Source organism: Vombatus ursinus, unplaced genomic scaffold (assembly GCF_900497805.2).
Source record: "Vombatus ursinus unplaced genomic scaffold, bare-nosed wombat genome assembly UNPS02014807.1, whole genome shotgun sequence".
Classification (NCBI taxonomy): Eukaryota; Metazoa; Chordata; class Mammalia; order Diprotodontia; family Vombatidae; genus Vombatus; species Vombatus ursinus.
In genome coordinates this window covers 29,620,393-29,637,182 of record NW_020954585.1, presented here as the reverse complement: position 1 = coordinate 29,637,182, position 16,790 = coordinate 29,620,393, and the positions used below count along the sequence as shown (strand labels likewise).

General features: G+C 37.2%; 1 protein-coding gene across 2 annotated transcripts in view; it reads right to left on the bottom strand.

The window, feature by feature from the left end:
• The window catches only part of TNFAIP8 (TNF alpha induced protein 8), a 131,630-nt gene that overhangs the window by 77,754 nt on the left and 37,086 nt on the right, over nt 1-16,790 (bottom strand). Inside the window, exon 1 of one of the 2 annotated variants that reach the window (XM_027875142.1) lies at nt 8,485-8,631. The exons of the other annotated variant lie outside the window; for it this stretch is intronic. Within the exon in view, the coding sequence (XP_027730943.1) occupies nt 8,485-8,497 (13 nt within the window). The 5' untranslated portion in view covers nt 8,498-8,631. Of the gene's footprint in view, nt 1-8,484; nt 8,632-16,790 lie in introns of those variants that run through there. 2 annotated transcript variants of the gene reach the window in all.

Genomic DNA, 16,790 nt, shown 5'->3' with positions numbered 1-16,790 from the left:
GGACTTTTAGATAGAAAACAAAGACAAATTCCCTTCCCTTCAGAAAGCACAGATCTTCCTTAGTCTCTCATTTGGTCATTGCACATTCTCAAATAGGTGGGTTATTTCTTGCCTCTTCTCAGCTTTAGGCTCCTGGAAGCCAAGATTATTTCAGTTTCAAAAGCCTAAATCCTATCTATCCACTGGTCATAATCAAGTTTCAAGAGTACATTGTGCATCCAGGCACACTCCCAACATTTACCATACAAATATTATTTTCAATATAACTCCAAAAGGGCAGGTAGGGATTTGAAATATATAATAAACCTAAGTGTGTTTATATTAGACAACCAGTTAAGACAATTAGCAAATTCATGAAATATTCTTTTGTTTGTAATTTAATTGCCAAAGCAAACAACTGTTAGTTTAGGTAAACCAAACTATTTAGAGAAGTGTTAGCACACTGTTGGCTGAAGATGGCTTACTAGGCAGCTGAGTGGTACAATGGACAGATCACTAGACTTGGAGTGAGGAAGGCCTGAGTTTAAATATGTAAATGACACTAGGTGTTTCACCCTGAGTAAGTCACCTAACCCCTGTATACCCCAGTCTTCTATAAAATGGGGATAACAATAGCACCTCCCTCTCAGTGTTGTAGTGAAATAAAATTAAGTAACATTTGTAAAGAGCTTTGTAAATTTTAAAGTGCCATGTAAATGCTTGCTTTTAAAAAAGAAATCATTGATTTAAAAAACCCACAACCACCTTTTAAAACACAAACACAACCACCAAATCTCATCAATGTAGAACCTTATATTTAAATATATCAATCAACAAATATTTGTTCAGTGCTATGTGCTAAAGGTTAGGTATCCAAATATAAAGTGAAAGCAGTCCCTGACCTCAAAGACCTGACATTCTAAGTAGAGAGAAAACCTTTACATAAATAGGTATAGAGGTGTAGAGGCAGCTAGATGGTGCAGTGGATAGAGCTTTGGCCTTGGAGTCAGGAGGACCTGAGTTCAAATATGGCCTTAGACCAAACATTTGACACTTACTAGCTGTGTGACCCTGGGCAAGTCACTTAATCCCAATTGCCTCACCAGAAAGCAAAAAAAAAAAAAAAAAAAAAAAAAAAAAAAAAAAAAAAAAAAATCTTCCTAGGTGTAGTTTGAACTGAGTTTTGAAGGAAGCCAAGGATTCAATGAGCTGAAGATGAGGAAGGAGAGAATTCCAAGAATAGAGTAGCAGGGAAGGAAGAGTGGCTAGACTAAAGAAAAGACATATTGTTAGGAGATGGAGTTTCCCCTTTGATGAACAGCAAATAGGCCATAGTAGCTGGATCACAGGATGTGTGGAGAAGAGTAAAGTATAATACCCAAAAGACAGGAAGGGGCAAAGTTGTGAAGGATAGTAAATGCCAAAAAGAAAACTTTCTATTTTATCCTGGGAGTAAAAGATACTGAAATCTAGTCAATGGGAAGATTGGGGGGGGCATGGCTAGACCTGCCATCATTTTGGTAACTGATTGATTGAAGTGGGGAAAGAGACTTGAAGCTTGGATCCCAATTAGAAGGCTGCTACAATAGTCAAGGCATGAGGAGATGAGAGCCAGTATCAGAATAGTGGCTGTGTTCATGGAGAGAAAGGGATATGTACTGGATATGTGGTGTGAGTGAGACCCAGAGAGTGTGACCATTGACAGTTGTCACAAATATAATCACTATCCTGTTTCTTCCTCTCATGAAAATATATGGCAAAAAAGTTAATAGGCATGATATACTATCTTTATGCACTAAACACAGATACTATTAATGGTTATAATGGTTGTAAGTAATTTTTTTCCCACACTGATCCCAACTCTATAGGACCTGCCAGTAAACTGTCTAGAGCTTTTCCAGTCATTAATAGATGATGTGATTTTTTTTATACAAGAAAAAGTAGAAAGTTAATGAATTCAATTAAACGCATCAACTTTGACTTCAAACCAAATATAAAATGGTTATATGTAAAATAAAACTCTATGCTCTACTGTGTGATGCTTAATCACATATTGCTCACCTCTAAGCTGTCATGCTATTTTCTGACCCAAGTATCAGAGCAGAAGCCAACAGTGTAGCTGAGAAAGCTTCCCTTGCCCTACAAAATTTGTAAAAGTGAGTGTCATTTGTACAACAAGTCTCCATATTATTTATGTTATTTCCATTTTTCTTTTTTTGGTCATATCAAAGATAAAGCTTTAGGGAAAAGGCTTATCTCCTACCTAGAGGGACTGTAGCTGGTTATACCCACACTTACTGTTCCATACCCACACCTCAAGGCAAACACAGGAACATGTAATCTATTCTGGAGAAATAGGATAGTCTGGATAAGTTGATTTTCCAGATAAAGCATATCCTTTCAAGTAGCAAGTAGTCGAAAATTCTGACCTTTCTAATAGAACTCTTTGTAAGCATTTGTTTCTTACTAAAAAGAGAATAATTTTACTTTTTTTTTCAAACTCAGGTTCACAATTGGTAATATCAACATCCTTTTCTTAAATTATATAAGTAGTCTCCAAAGTTCACACATTCAACATTGTCCAGTAAAGGTCTGCAATTCACTTCTTAACCTCTTTACCTATTCATAGATCATAGTTCATCATGGGGAAAAAAGAGGATTTAAAGCTGGAGGTTCAGTTCAATTCCCTCATTTTTACAAATAAGGAAGTCAGTTTCCTCAGTTGATGTAAGAATCAAATGAGATAATGTTTGTAAAACACAAACCTTAAAGCAAACCTTAAAAGCACTATTAGCTATTATTAACAAAATGTTCCCTTTTTGTGCTTGTTGAATTGAGAATAAAAATAAATTAAATTAAATGTGAAGGGATTGAACCAGGCCATCTCTAAAGTTCTGAGAATCTAATAAGACTTCTACTACTTTGCACATTCAGTCCATTGTGAAAACCATATCCCAAGAGCACATCCACAGCACCATTGAAAAGTGGCATTTTTTTGTTTCCTGCCGATGTTTGAGTGGAGAAAAGCATCACTCTGTTCAGAATAAGTCCTATAGCACCTTTGTTGGTAAATGGTTGGCAAGAAAAAAAGAAAAAAGAAACGCAAGAAAGGCCAGAGTTTACTTTAAATTTAGACCTCCACTCTGAATTTAGCAAAGCCTTGACTTGGAGCTAATTACATTACTTTTCTTTATCCTCATCACTGGCCTGCCCATATTTACATCTCCGTAGCATGAGTTGGTGGAGTTTTGCTGGAATTTTCATCAAACTCTCCTCTGATGCTGCCGGATCTCTAGCATCCTGATAAGAGGATTTTACAAGCAGATGAGGGAGTAAATGTCAGATCTTCTCCCTGCAATACACTAAATGTTAGTGATGATGTAGTCTGGCCCTCTAACCGGACCTGACTCAGCCTTGGCAGGGAGTTTTCATTTAGAGATCTACAGATAATATTTGTATCTGCTTTGTCCCGCCACAAATGGTTAGTTACGACTAATAAAGATTTTACTTGCAAACGTGCAGAGAAAGCTCTGCAAAAAGATCTTCCTTCTGGTACTCTATCTCCTTCACCATAAATTGTTGTTCAATCACTCAGTTGTGTCTGACTCTTTGTGACCCCATAGACCATCATGCCAATACTGTGCATGGGTTTCCTTGGCAAAGATACTGGAGGGGTTTGCCATTTCCTTCTCCAGTGGATTAACACAAACAGTTAGGTGACTTGCCCAGAGTCACACAGCTAGTCCAAGTATGATGCAAGATCTGAACTCAGGACTTCTTGACTCCAGATCAGCACTCTATCCACTCTGAGCCACCTAGCTGACTCCAAGGCAAATTTAGGTTAAGTCAATTGCCCAGGGTCACACAGCTAGTAAGTGTCTGAGGCTAGATTTGAATTCAGGTCCTCTTGACTCCAATCCTAGCACTCTATCCACTGCTCCACTTTTGTAATTTGTGCATTTTTTATGCATTTAAAAACATTACTCTGAGAGGGGGTCTATAAGTCTCACCAGATTGCCAAAGGGGTCCGTAACACAAAAGGTTAAGAATCCCAATTTGGAAAGAGAGCCAGAGGCTGTAGCTAGCATTTATATAGAGTATATTTATACAGGTTGCAAAATATGTTGCCTTGAACCTCACAAAAACCTTGTTAGTGTAGTTACTAATATTATCTCCATTTTACTGAAACTGAGAGAGGTTTAAGTGACTTGCCCAGGGTCAGGTAGCTAATAAGTGTCTGAGGCAGGATTTGAAACCAGATCTTTCCAACTTCAAGTCCAGCACCCATTCTACCACTAGTACTTAATTTTCTACTCCAAAAGATTTTATTTCATTAGTGTGGGGGCTCACTTAACTGAAAATGATTGCATCCTCACCTTTCCTTAGTATATGGCCAAATAGTTTGTATAAGTTGCTATGGCTACCCCCCCCCAAAAAGTGTCACTTGGCCATCTTTTTGGGGAATGAACTTTGAATTTAGCTAGGCTGATTCTCAGCCTAAAAATATGTAGTAGTTAAGGGCTGAGTAGAGAAACATGATGCATAAATCAAGAGACAGGGAATAGGAAGCATGAACTAATTCTCTATATTTAATACTGTTCTGAAAACTCTATCAGACCTTTGTCAGAAAACTATGTTAAGTTCTGTACTCTGCAGCCAAACTGAGATACAGGGAATTTGGCATGTCACTATCAGGAAAAACTGGAAAACCATAATATTTGCCCATTTCAATTCGGTGAGAAGTACACAACTCAAGTAATACAAAAAGTGACTTCCATAGATTAACCTGATATCACTCAGACTCAAAGCCTTTAGAGATGGAAGAAATCTGAGAGAATGAATGAGTAAATAAATAAATGAATGAATGAATGAGAAAGCATTTATTAAGTGTACTACATGCCAAGGCACTATTCTAAGCACTGATTATATCTGAGTTAAACCCTTCCTTTTAAAAATTCTCTACATCACTACATTGATGTCTGATAACTAAATCATTACTTGACCTATTGCTTACTATCCACCAGGCACAGAGGAAAGTGATGATTTGGCTGGAGCGGATTATGTCTGTGCTTCATCAAAGTCAGTCCTTTCCCATAACAGCAGTGGGGACTCATTAAGTTTACTCTTGAGAGGCTCATAAAGCTGTCAGATATGGTTGGGTTGAAGCACTGCAGTCATAGAACTCTACAGAGCCCTCTTTTTTCTTATGGGCCCCTGACTTAGAACCTAGAGTGTTGTCCTCGGTTGACCTATGAAGGCTAATTGGTAGAATGAATAGAGTGCTGGACTAGGTCAAGAGAACTCAGTTGTATACACCTGGATCTGCCATTAACTAGCTACATAACTTTAGGCAAGTCATTTGACCTTCCTGGGACTCAATTTCCTCAACTGTAAAATGAGGGGGTCAGGTTAGATATTTTCTAAGATTCCTTCCATCCTATGATTCTAAGTCACTTACAATTTGCATATGACTTGCAGCAAGTTTGCAGAACCCCAGTGGCGAAAGGACATGGACAAGTTGCATGGGGTGGCAGGGCAGAGAGTTTACACAAACAGGTTGTGATTTGCATCATTATCAGGAATACCCACACCAACAGTGGAGTACAGACAGTAGGCTATACGTTATTCACTATTACACTAGAATAAAATAAAAACAGGGTGTGTTGTGTGTGTGTGTGTCTCTCTCTGTCTCTCTCTTTCCACACACATAGACACACACACACACACACACACACACACACACCACAGGAAATACAAAAGTATAAAGGACTACATGAATGGTCATGGTGTTCCCTCACTTTTCTAGAAGACTCGCAACTAATATTTCAGTTACATAATGGAAAAGTAACAGCTTCATGTACAATTAAGTTTGAGTTAAAATGACTTAGAAACTCATAGCTGCTGAGCCATACATCCTGTGAGCTCTGAACAAATATTACATTAATGTTATTATTACCCAACACACCTCCTGCAAAATTATATAATACTTGGTTTGGCATTCACTTTATATTTCTATTATGTATATTATTTTTTCTTAATAGCCATATGCATTTTTCTTTTCTACATTTTCAAAAATAGAAATCCTCTGGGAAGAAATAAGCTGGTTATTTAATGCCAAGAAAAATTGTAATTGAAACATACAAATTGTGATATATATTAATATGATAGAATACTATTGTGCTGTAAGAAATGAGGAAATAGGGGGCAGCTTGGTGGCGCAGTGGGTAGAACACTGGCCCTGAACTCAGGAAGACCCGAGTTCAAACCCAGCCTCAGACCAAACACTTGACACTTACTAGCTATGTGACCCTGGGCAAGTCACTTAACCCCAATTGCCTTAAGGAAAAAAAAACAAAAGAAATGAGGAAATAGATGATTTTAAAGTTACATGGAAAGACATATGGACTGATGCAGAATGCAAGAGAACAATTGATAACATCATATTATAAAAATGAACAATTTTAAGACATAAACTAATGAAGAATGAAATGAGCAGAACTAGGAAAACAATTTATATAAGAACAACAACACAACACAACAACATAACAACAAGCAATTTTGAAAGTTGTAGGAACTATGATCAATACAATGACCATTCATGATTCTAAAGAACCAAGATTGAAACATGACAGAGAGGTGATGGATTTAGGGTCAAGAATGAGATATGTATCTATGTGTATTTGTATGTATATATGTATTGTGTCTTGTATACAGCGAATTAAGTAATTTGTTTTGCTTGAGTATGCTTATTTGTTGCAAGGAATTTTTTTTCTGTGTTTCAACAGGGCAGAAGAGAAAAAATATTTCTGCTCATTTAAAAAAAAAGAATTTTAAAGAAGAGGTAGAAGGGTGTTAAAGATATAGACTGTCGCATATACTTTAAGATGAGATTACTACATTGTAAGTTTTACTTAATTGTTATACTTTGTTACAAGAGACCTTTCATGGAGTGGGGACAATCTGTAAATGTTTGCAATGTAAAAAAGGAACATACCAATAAAACTTAAAAAATCAGCCTTCAGTTGACGAAAGGTAACTGATGCTACTAAATGATTTTTAGCCAATTCCATTAGATAGTTATAGATTAATGGGCATAACCTAAAGGAATTCACCATAGATATGCTATAACAGTTACATAACACTACCTCTCTGATTTTTCTCTCAATTCAGTGCTAAGTTCCTTGATGGCAAGGACTGCTTTTGTCTTTGTGTCCTTAGTGTTCATGATTTGAAATTGGAGAAATAGTCCAGAGGGGCACTAAAAGCATATAATATAATACAGAAATAACATATGCATATTTTATAATATACAGATTAATTAGATCTATATACTATATGCTACACATAAATGTTATTTATTATGTGGTATATTTATATATACATATGTACACACACATGTAGGTATACGTGTGTATGTACACTAGCATGTCCTCTGGGTTATTTACTCAACTTGAAATTATACTTTAAGTTTTAAAATATACACACACTCACACTCTCTCTCACAGGATAGTTCCCTTTCTTCCCAGGAAAGATCTTTTTTCAATTAACCATTGACCCCAATTCATTTACTGAAGTTCCTCTCTTCTTTTAAGGCCCAACTGCATTTCTTCTTCCTCCATGTAGCCTTCCTTGATTCCACCCCCCACTCCCATCATACACACAACTCAGCTCAAAAATTCTGGGTCATAACTTTCTATACCTAATTAAACACACAAACACACACACACACACACACACACACACACACTCAGATACACACTATTCCTCCAATAGTACATAAACTTGCTAAAACCAAGGACTGTGCCATTGCATGTCTTTGTATCTCCAATGTCTAACACAGTGCTGTGCACATAGCAAATAAATACTTAACAGATGTTTGTTAAACTGAAATGTTAGTTAGGGTTGAATAAATAAAGTACTTTTAAGTACAGAAAGGTAAAATCTCTTTTGTCTAATGTAACATGACTAAAGGAAACACATTTTGACAACATTCTGTATAGTGGAAGAAAAGAAATAAACAACTTCATTCTATTTTGTAAGTACAAAAAGGTAAAATCCCTTATGATTAATATAACATAACTATAGGCAATACATTTTGATAAAATTCTGTATGGCAGAAGAAGAAGAGAAATAAACAGCTTAATTTTGCCTGTCTCCAAATGTACCATAAAACTGCTGTGGAACACTAGTCTTAGAATAATTAAGTAAATACATGGCAAATGTTGGGGGTAGGGTGGGGAACTATTTGAAAAAGCCTTCTCTCAAAACTCCACTTTTAATGCACTTCAGTATTTCATTGACAAAAGAAAATGTCTGTGAATAAACTTAAGGTGCATCTGCTTAACATGTCCCTCCACCCGCTTCAACAACAAAGGGAAAAATACAGTAATTTGTACTTCAAACCATAAACACAAATTCTTCCTTCAATAAATTAACTCCATATTATTTAGTTACATCAACACTCCTCCAAATCCCCCCCAGACTTTGATTTTATTTTTAACTCACTTAACCTCGGCATTTCCTCCAGGGCCCAACCAAAGTGGTACTTCCACAGCTAGATTAGGTGTCTTGGTAACACCACAGAAGTTCAAAGAAAGTATACAAACAGCCCTCTTGGAATTTGTTCTCCAATACTTGTATTTCTTTCAGGTTTACACATTTTCTTCCCCCAGATAACTCATACTGTAGCACTGAAGTCAACTATAAGCTTAGCAAGTACGCATGCACTAACCAACAATAGGCATAGAAGCAGTTTTGCTTGTTATTCTGGGAGTCTAGTTTCGTCACCTGTCATGGCACGCATTATATAGTCTTTAATTGCAAATTTGAAGAGACTCTTGAATGCATAATGGATTTGGACTGGTTGCTGCCTGCACATGCTACCAGTAAACTAAAGCTTTATTTAAAAATTCCCTGTATGATTCCAGGGATTTCTCAAGCTGGAGGAAGAGAAGCAAGGTTATTTCAAAATTTCATTTTCATCATTTTTAACTTAACACACATCAATAAATATGAACATCTCCATAGGACAGCACATAAAACCATGAACCGTCACTATGTACAAGCTGTTTTTTTAAATATATTTCAATTTCAATTTAACATACCAATATTGTTCTGCTTGCCATTGTCCCCTCTGAACTGCTTTCTTCTGAAATTTAAAAAAAATTATTCATATGCCTTTCTTTCACTTTTTTTTCTACTTTTTCTTTTACTTTTAGTATCAATATCAGTATCCCCACACTTTCCCCCAGTAAGAGCCCAGTCCTTTGCAATAAGCAAGTATAGTCAAGCAAAACAAATCTATACATTGGATGTGTTTGAAAACAGATCTCATTCTGTATTTCTAATTTTATCAACCCTCAACCAAGGTGAATGGAGCTGGGATGGAAGAAAGATGATTCATCAGTCTTCTGGAGTTAGGACTGATCATTGCATTCATCATAGTTCTTTATTATTTTATAGGGTTTTTTTTTTTAATTTTAACAATGTCGTAACCATTATATAAATTGTTCTGGTTTTGCTCATTTCACTCTTTCTAAGTTCATAAAGCCCTCCCAGGTTTCTCATGAATCTGTCCCTTTCATAATTTCTTATAGTGTAATAATATTCTATTATTCATATTCCATGATTTTTTTCAGTAAAAAAAAAAAGTAAAGCAAAACACTTTTAAAAAAAAATGAGTGTAAAACCTATTAGATTGGCTAACATGACAAAAGAGGAAAACTATAAATGCTGGGCTGGAGGAGATGTGGGAAAATTGGAACACTAAAGCATTCTTGGTGGAGTTGTGAACTGATCCAACTATTCTGGAGAACAATTTGGAACTATTTCCAAAGGGCTATAAAACTGTGCATACCTTTTGACCCAGCAATACCACTTCTAGAGCTGTATCCCAAAAAGATCATAAAAATGGGAAAAGGACTCACATATACAAAAATATTTATAGCAGCTTTTTTTGTGGTGGCCAAGAATTGGAAATTAAGAGGATATACATCAATTGGGGAATGGCTGAACAAGTTGTGGTATATGAATGTAATGGAATACTATTGTGCTATAAGAAATGATGAACAGGAAGACTTCAAAAAAACCTGGAAAGACTTATATGAACTGATGCTGAGTGGAGCAAGCAGAACTAGGAGAACACTGTACACAGTAGCAGTCACATTGTTCGATGACTAACTTTGATAGACTTAGCTCTTCTCAGCAACACAAAGATCTAAGACAACTCCAAAAGATTCATGATGGAAAATATTATCCATATCCAGAGTCTGAATGCATATCAAAGCATACTATTTGCTCTCACTCGAGCTTTTCTCTTTTTTGTGTGTGTTTCTTCTTTCTCCTGGTTCCTCTCATTCATTCTAATTCTTCTTTACAACATGACTAATGTGAAAATGTTTAATGAGAATGTATATGTAGAGCCTGTATCAGATTGCAGGCCATATTGGGGAGGGGAAAAGGGAGGGAGGCAGAGAAAATTTAAAACTCAAAAGCTTATGGAAATGAATGTTGAAAACTAAAAATAAATAAATTAATTTAAAAATGAAAAAAAAAATGAGTGTGAAGTTTAAGCTTACAAAGTTTAAGCTTTCAACAAGTGTGGTGGGAAGGGGATAGAAAGGTAGTGGTACCAGTCATAACTCTCTGTATGTGTACAGGAGGTGGCACACCAACCCTTCTACATCTCATTCCTTCCTACCCCGTATAAACATGAATTCTTATTCTTAAAAAATATTTCAAGAATTCTGGGGAGACATTTTAAATGAGCAACAGTGGTAAATTATTACATCTTTTAAAGGCAGTTATCTTCCTAAAATAGATCAGTTTCCCTACCACCTATGGATTCCGACTGAAATTTGACATGGGTGTAGGATATGGGGAAGGGATTAATAGAGATACTAAATAAACATTAACAATTAAAATGTGGCTACAAACCTGTGTACTCTTTATTCTGGGACTACTATTTTTTTTTTTTTTTGCAGAGAACTGAGTCTTGGATTTTGGAAATGCTCTGTCCCACTTCAATGTTCCACACACAAACAGCAAATGTAGGGAGGTACTTAAAGCTAAGAGACTGAAAGTTCCTTGAGCGTTTCCTTTATCCTTGTCTGATCCGAATATTTAACACAAGCATTGCAATATAGCAGGTACTTAATTATTTGCCTACATGGCTTAGGCAGCCAAAACCCTGGGAAGCCCAGAGAAAATTAGATGTCCCCGATGGGTCCTCTTCTCTTCTCCCTGTATGCTATATCACTTTGTGTTTTCATCAGCTCCCATGGGTTTAATTACAATCTCCAGACAAATGATTTCTGGCTTTGTATATGTAGTCCCTAATCTTTCTCCAGAGCATCAGTCATGCATCTTCACTTGCCTTTTAGACATCTTAAATTGGACACCTGAGATGTATCTCAAATTCAACATGGTCAAAACAGAGTTCATTAATTCTCCTCTCAAACCTTTGCCTTTCCCAACTTTGCTATTGCAGTCCAAGACACAATCATACTCCTAATCACCTAGTCATTTTGACTTCCATTTATACTCACTACGAATGTTCAATAATCATTCACTTAGTAGCCACATGCTTTTTTCCAAAGCATAGGTTGCCACCCTATTCAATAAGCTCCAGTGGTTCCCTATTATCATGGGAATCAAATACGAAATGTTCTTGAAGTCCTTCACAACCTGGCTTCCTTTTCCCTTTTTGGTTTTCTTGTATTTCATCCTTTCCATGCAATCTATGATCTAGTGATACTAACTTTATCGTTGTTTAGTTGTTTCAATCATGTGACACTCTTGGCAAAGATACTGGAGTGGTTTGCCTTTTCAGTCTCCAGTTCATTTTACAGATGAGGAATTGAGGCAAAGAGGGTTAAATGACTTGCCCAGGGTCATACAGCTAGTATCTGAGGCTGGATTTGAACTCAGGTCCTCCTGACTTCAAGGCTGAATCTCTCTCTACTTTGACACCTAGCTGCCCTTTATTGCTGTTCCTTGAACATGCTACAAACATCTCTCAATGCCTCTTTATTGCTATCCACCCCCACCCCCCCCCCCTAGAATGCTCTCACTTATCTTCACTTCTTTGGTTTTCTTTAAGACTTGGCTCAAATTATACCTTCAGCAAGGTGTAATCAATAAGAGTTGGGAGTGGAGTCAAAAGACCTAAGTTCAAATCCAGTCTCAGGCACTTAGTGGCTGCATAACCCTAGGTAAGTCCCTTAACCTCAGTTTCCTTAACTATAAAATGAGGATCAATAGAATCTATCTCCCAGGGTTGCTGTGAGGCTCAAATGACACAATATCTATAAAGTGCTTAGCAGTATAAATACTTGTTGCCTTCCTCCCTCCTACTGCTCCCTTCTACAGCCACACACAGTTAGTGAGATTACCTCCAATTTACTCTGTAGGTCTCTTGAATATATATATAGTTATTTGCATATTGCCTACTCTCATCAGAATGGGAGCTCCTAGAAGATAGGAATCAAGTTTTTTGTCCTATTTTTCTATCTCCAGTGCTTAGCACAGTACCTGACATGTAGTAAATGTTTAATAAATGCTCATTGACCATATTAAATATAGTATGTCACCCATCTGTATAAGAAAATGGAGGAAACCAAATTGTATTTGTCCATAGTCCATAGTATGGACTACCTTTGAGGGCAATCAGACATTTATCCAGGGACTTCTAGAATCCACTTTACCTTAAGGCAGAGAGTGAAGAAGAATGAGAGAACAGTGCTGATCTGCTAGCCCTGAAAACTGTTTGGTGGCCAAAAGCCAGATATTTTCTCTGCTTTTGATTTTTGACATCCAGCCCCGGGTAAGAGATGAGGATGGGGGGAGAGGAGTAAATAAAGCCGACTCGGGTTGTTCTCTCCCGGGGGTACAGCACTTCAGCCGAAACACCAGGTCATCCGGCATCCTCCCACCTCCACTACATTAATCTAGTTGGATAGAAAGGCAGTCTCAGAGTTTCATTTATGTTAATGGCTAAGTATGGGTGTCCTTTTATCTGGTATTTCTAGTCTAGCCTAGATTGCAACCATGATGACTGGGGTTATTATAAAACCAGGGCTTCCTCTGCTTTGCCTAGCTACTACACACCTTATCTCTGACTCTCAAGAAGAATGCCAACTCTCTCCATCTCCCCAAAGAGGTGGGTTGTAGCTTAACCTCTTTCTAAAGAGAAACACAGACCCCAAGAGGACATGCAAGTTCTTTAGTACTACAGAGTAAGAGAGGGCAGAGCTTAGAAAAGAAAACGTGCAACAGGCCCAGATCCCACCCTCCCCAAATAAGCAGCAGCCCAGACTGCCACTCTGGCCTAGTTCCATCTGTAACTATCAGAGAAAGGGAGAAGAAAATATTTCCTATGCAACCACCCACATCCTTCTCAGCAGTACAGTCGTCAAAATCACCACAAGTGATGGAAGTTAGGTCTTTAAAAAAAAATTGTCATTTTCATTTGTTTGCTTAATCTGATTTCTGTAACTTTAGAGATAAAATCTGAAAGCCTAAAAAAAACCCTAACTCCCCTAACCTTTTACGCCCCAATACCTTTTCCTGCCCTCCTGTCTATAATAATAAAAACTAAAACCAATGGTTCTTTCATTTTTGTTTTTCCTCTACATGCTTCCCTTTCATCTTCTCCCTTATGTTCTCTTTCTTCCTCCTCTCTTGATTCATTCATTTCTTACTACATCTTTGCCACACTTTGGTCAACAATGCAGCTTTTATCATCTGTTACTCCATCTGGGATAGCCACATGGCACAGCAGATAGAGCATTGGTCCTGGAGTCAGGAATTCCTGAGTTCAAATCTGTCCTTGAACAAGACACTTAACCTTTGTCTGCCTCAACTTCCTCAACTGTAAAATGGGGTGGCAGTTCTCTGCACTGCAATGGAGCTCAATCAGAGAACTGAGGGATAAAGGGAAATGGGACAGAATGCCACCTAGAGCCAGTTCTCTACCCACAGAAGGTGAATTGCCCAACAAGGGAGGAAGCTAAAACAGCTTTAGGCTAACTATCATCAAAGGGGGTTAAGTCAGAAAGGGGATGATACAGTAAAATAGGGGGGAAAGAATGAAATTACCAACTCTCAGAAGGAAGAAAACTCAGGTAAAGATCTTGATCATAAACAAATAAAGTAACAAAATATTAACAGAAGGGAATATGGCCTCTATATCAGCTGAGTACAGATGTCTATGAATTAAAATAAATTGATATATGGTGAGGCAGAGGACCCTACAGATTTTTTTTCTTTTTGGCTAGGCAATGGGGTTAAGTGACTTGCCCAGGGTCACGCAGCTAGTAAGTGTCAAGTATCTGAGACCGGATTTGAACTCAGGTCCTCCTTACTCCAGGGCCAGTGCTCTTCTATTCACTGTGCCATCTAGCTGCCCCCTCCTCGGTCTATTTCCAAAGATCATTAGGGAAAAAGGAAAAGAACCTATATGTTCTAAAATGTTTACAGCAGCTCTTTGTGGTGGCTAAGAACTGTGAACTGTAGGGATGCCTATCAATTGGGGAATGGCTGAATGAGTTGTGGTATATGATTGTGATGGAATACTACTGTGCTACATGAAATAATGAGTTCAATTATCTTAGAAAGATAGAAAGACTTCATTACATAATGAAGAGGGAAATGAATAGAACCAAGAGAATATTGTACACAGTAACAATAATATTGTTAAAGCATGACTTTGAGCAAATAAGTCATTTTGACTATTATAAACATCCTAATTAATTATAAAGGACATATGAAGAAAGATGCTAGCTGCATCTAGAGTAAGAACTGATAAATTACACACACACAGACACACACACATTTGTGTCTAATGGTGGCCATTTCTGGGGATGAGGGGTAGGGAAGAAAAAAAAAAGAAAAAGAAATTTCCATAATAACTTTGTTGTATATCTAAAAGGAAAAGCAAGTTATACATAGTAGATTTGCAGTTTCATATGCAATTATCTTTTTTTTATTATACTATTACGGAAATGCTTGTTTTATTTCATAAATTAAACAAAGAAAAAACTACATATAAAGCTAGCTACTTATATTATTGAGTCCAGATCAATCAATTAATCAACAAGCATTTATTAAGCAGGTATAACACAAGGCAATGGGGATACAATTGCAAAAATGAAATGATCTGGGGCAGCTAGGTGGTGCAGTGGATAGAGCTCTGGCCTTGGAGTCAGGAGGACCTGAGTTCAAATCCAGCCTCAGACGTTTGACACTTACTAGCTGTGTGACCCTGGGTAAGTCACTTAACCCCACCCAATTGCCTCACCAAAAAACAACAACAAAAAAGGAATGATCCCTGTTACATATGTCCCTGAAGTGCATATGACCATTACCCTAGCCAGGGTATGACTTACTTTTTGCCTGGACCATGGCAATAGTCTCTTAAACAGTCTCCTGGCATCTAGCTTCTCCTTTTTATCCTCTGTACAGAAGCCAAATAGATATTCATCAAGTGCAAGCCTGACCATGCACACAAGAAGTTTCAATGGATCCCTGTTGCCTTTAGGATTAAATATGGGTAGTTCTCTTTGACATTTAAAGCCCTTCACAGTCTGGCTTCAATTTGTCTTTTGAGACTGATTTCACCTTATTCATACCCACTATCTTCTAGCCAGTCTGGCCTATGTGCTGCTCCCCATATCTGATGCTACCCAGCCCCTGCCTCTGTTACATGCTGCATAGGTTGTCCCTCATGCCTGCAATATTTTCTCTTTACACCTCTATATCTTGGAATCCCTAGCTCATCCTATGTAATTTAGAAGGCTTTAATTTTTACCAACTTGGCTCTCCTATCTGACTATTCAATGGCAACTAGCTAGTAGGTATAATATAAACATTAGAGAATTGGTTAGTGCAGTAGATGGAGTCAAGAATCCACAGTCAATCACTCACTCAGTCAACAAGCATTTATTAATTGCTAATTATGTGCCATGTACAAGCCAAAAGAAAAACAGTCCCTTTCCTCAAAGAGGTTACATTCTAGTGGGGAAAGACAACACATAAAAGGAAGCTGAAACATGGGATGGAGAGGGAAGGAAGCTGTCAAGCTACCCAACCACCCCTCTCTTTACTCCTTGAGATCCCAGATGGGAAGATGTTCCATGAGAATTGACCCACAAGGTGTTCAATTCCATTGATCAAACCCAGTGGTATCTGCTTGTGGTAGGTACAAAAGAGGCACATTCATTTAATAATTTTTTCATATCCAAAAAGTTGCTGAATTCAGAATTTCAACATTATTTTGTACTTTAAAAGGGACATATAGAAATACGTAAACACTCTGCTAAGTGTCACTTAAATAATTCAATCCTACAAGTTACTAAAGATTAATCAAACAACACAGACTAATTAAAAATAAAACAAAAATCCCTCACATTTCCCAAATTTGAGTTTTCTTTGAAAGGGCTACTACTAGCTGCTGCAATTTTAGAAGATAAGAAAGACAGTGTTAAAAAACATCTGTAAGCTAATGATGCATGTTTCACTGTCTAATTCCAATTCATCCCACATGCAAACTAAGTTTCCAAATTTAACTATGGAGGAATCTAGAGGAACTTTAAAAAGACACAAAGAAAATGAGAAAAGGGTTACTGTAGGGGTGATCTCCAAACAATTCTGTCTCAAATCAAAATTTTTCCCAGATGCTTCAGATGATCAACTGCTCCTTCAAATGAGTTTTTCTGAACCTTAAAGCTGAATCTTGAAACAATCCCACAATTCCGGAGAACTTAGCAACAACAACTAAAAGAAGAAAGGAAACAACACAACATTACTATTTC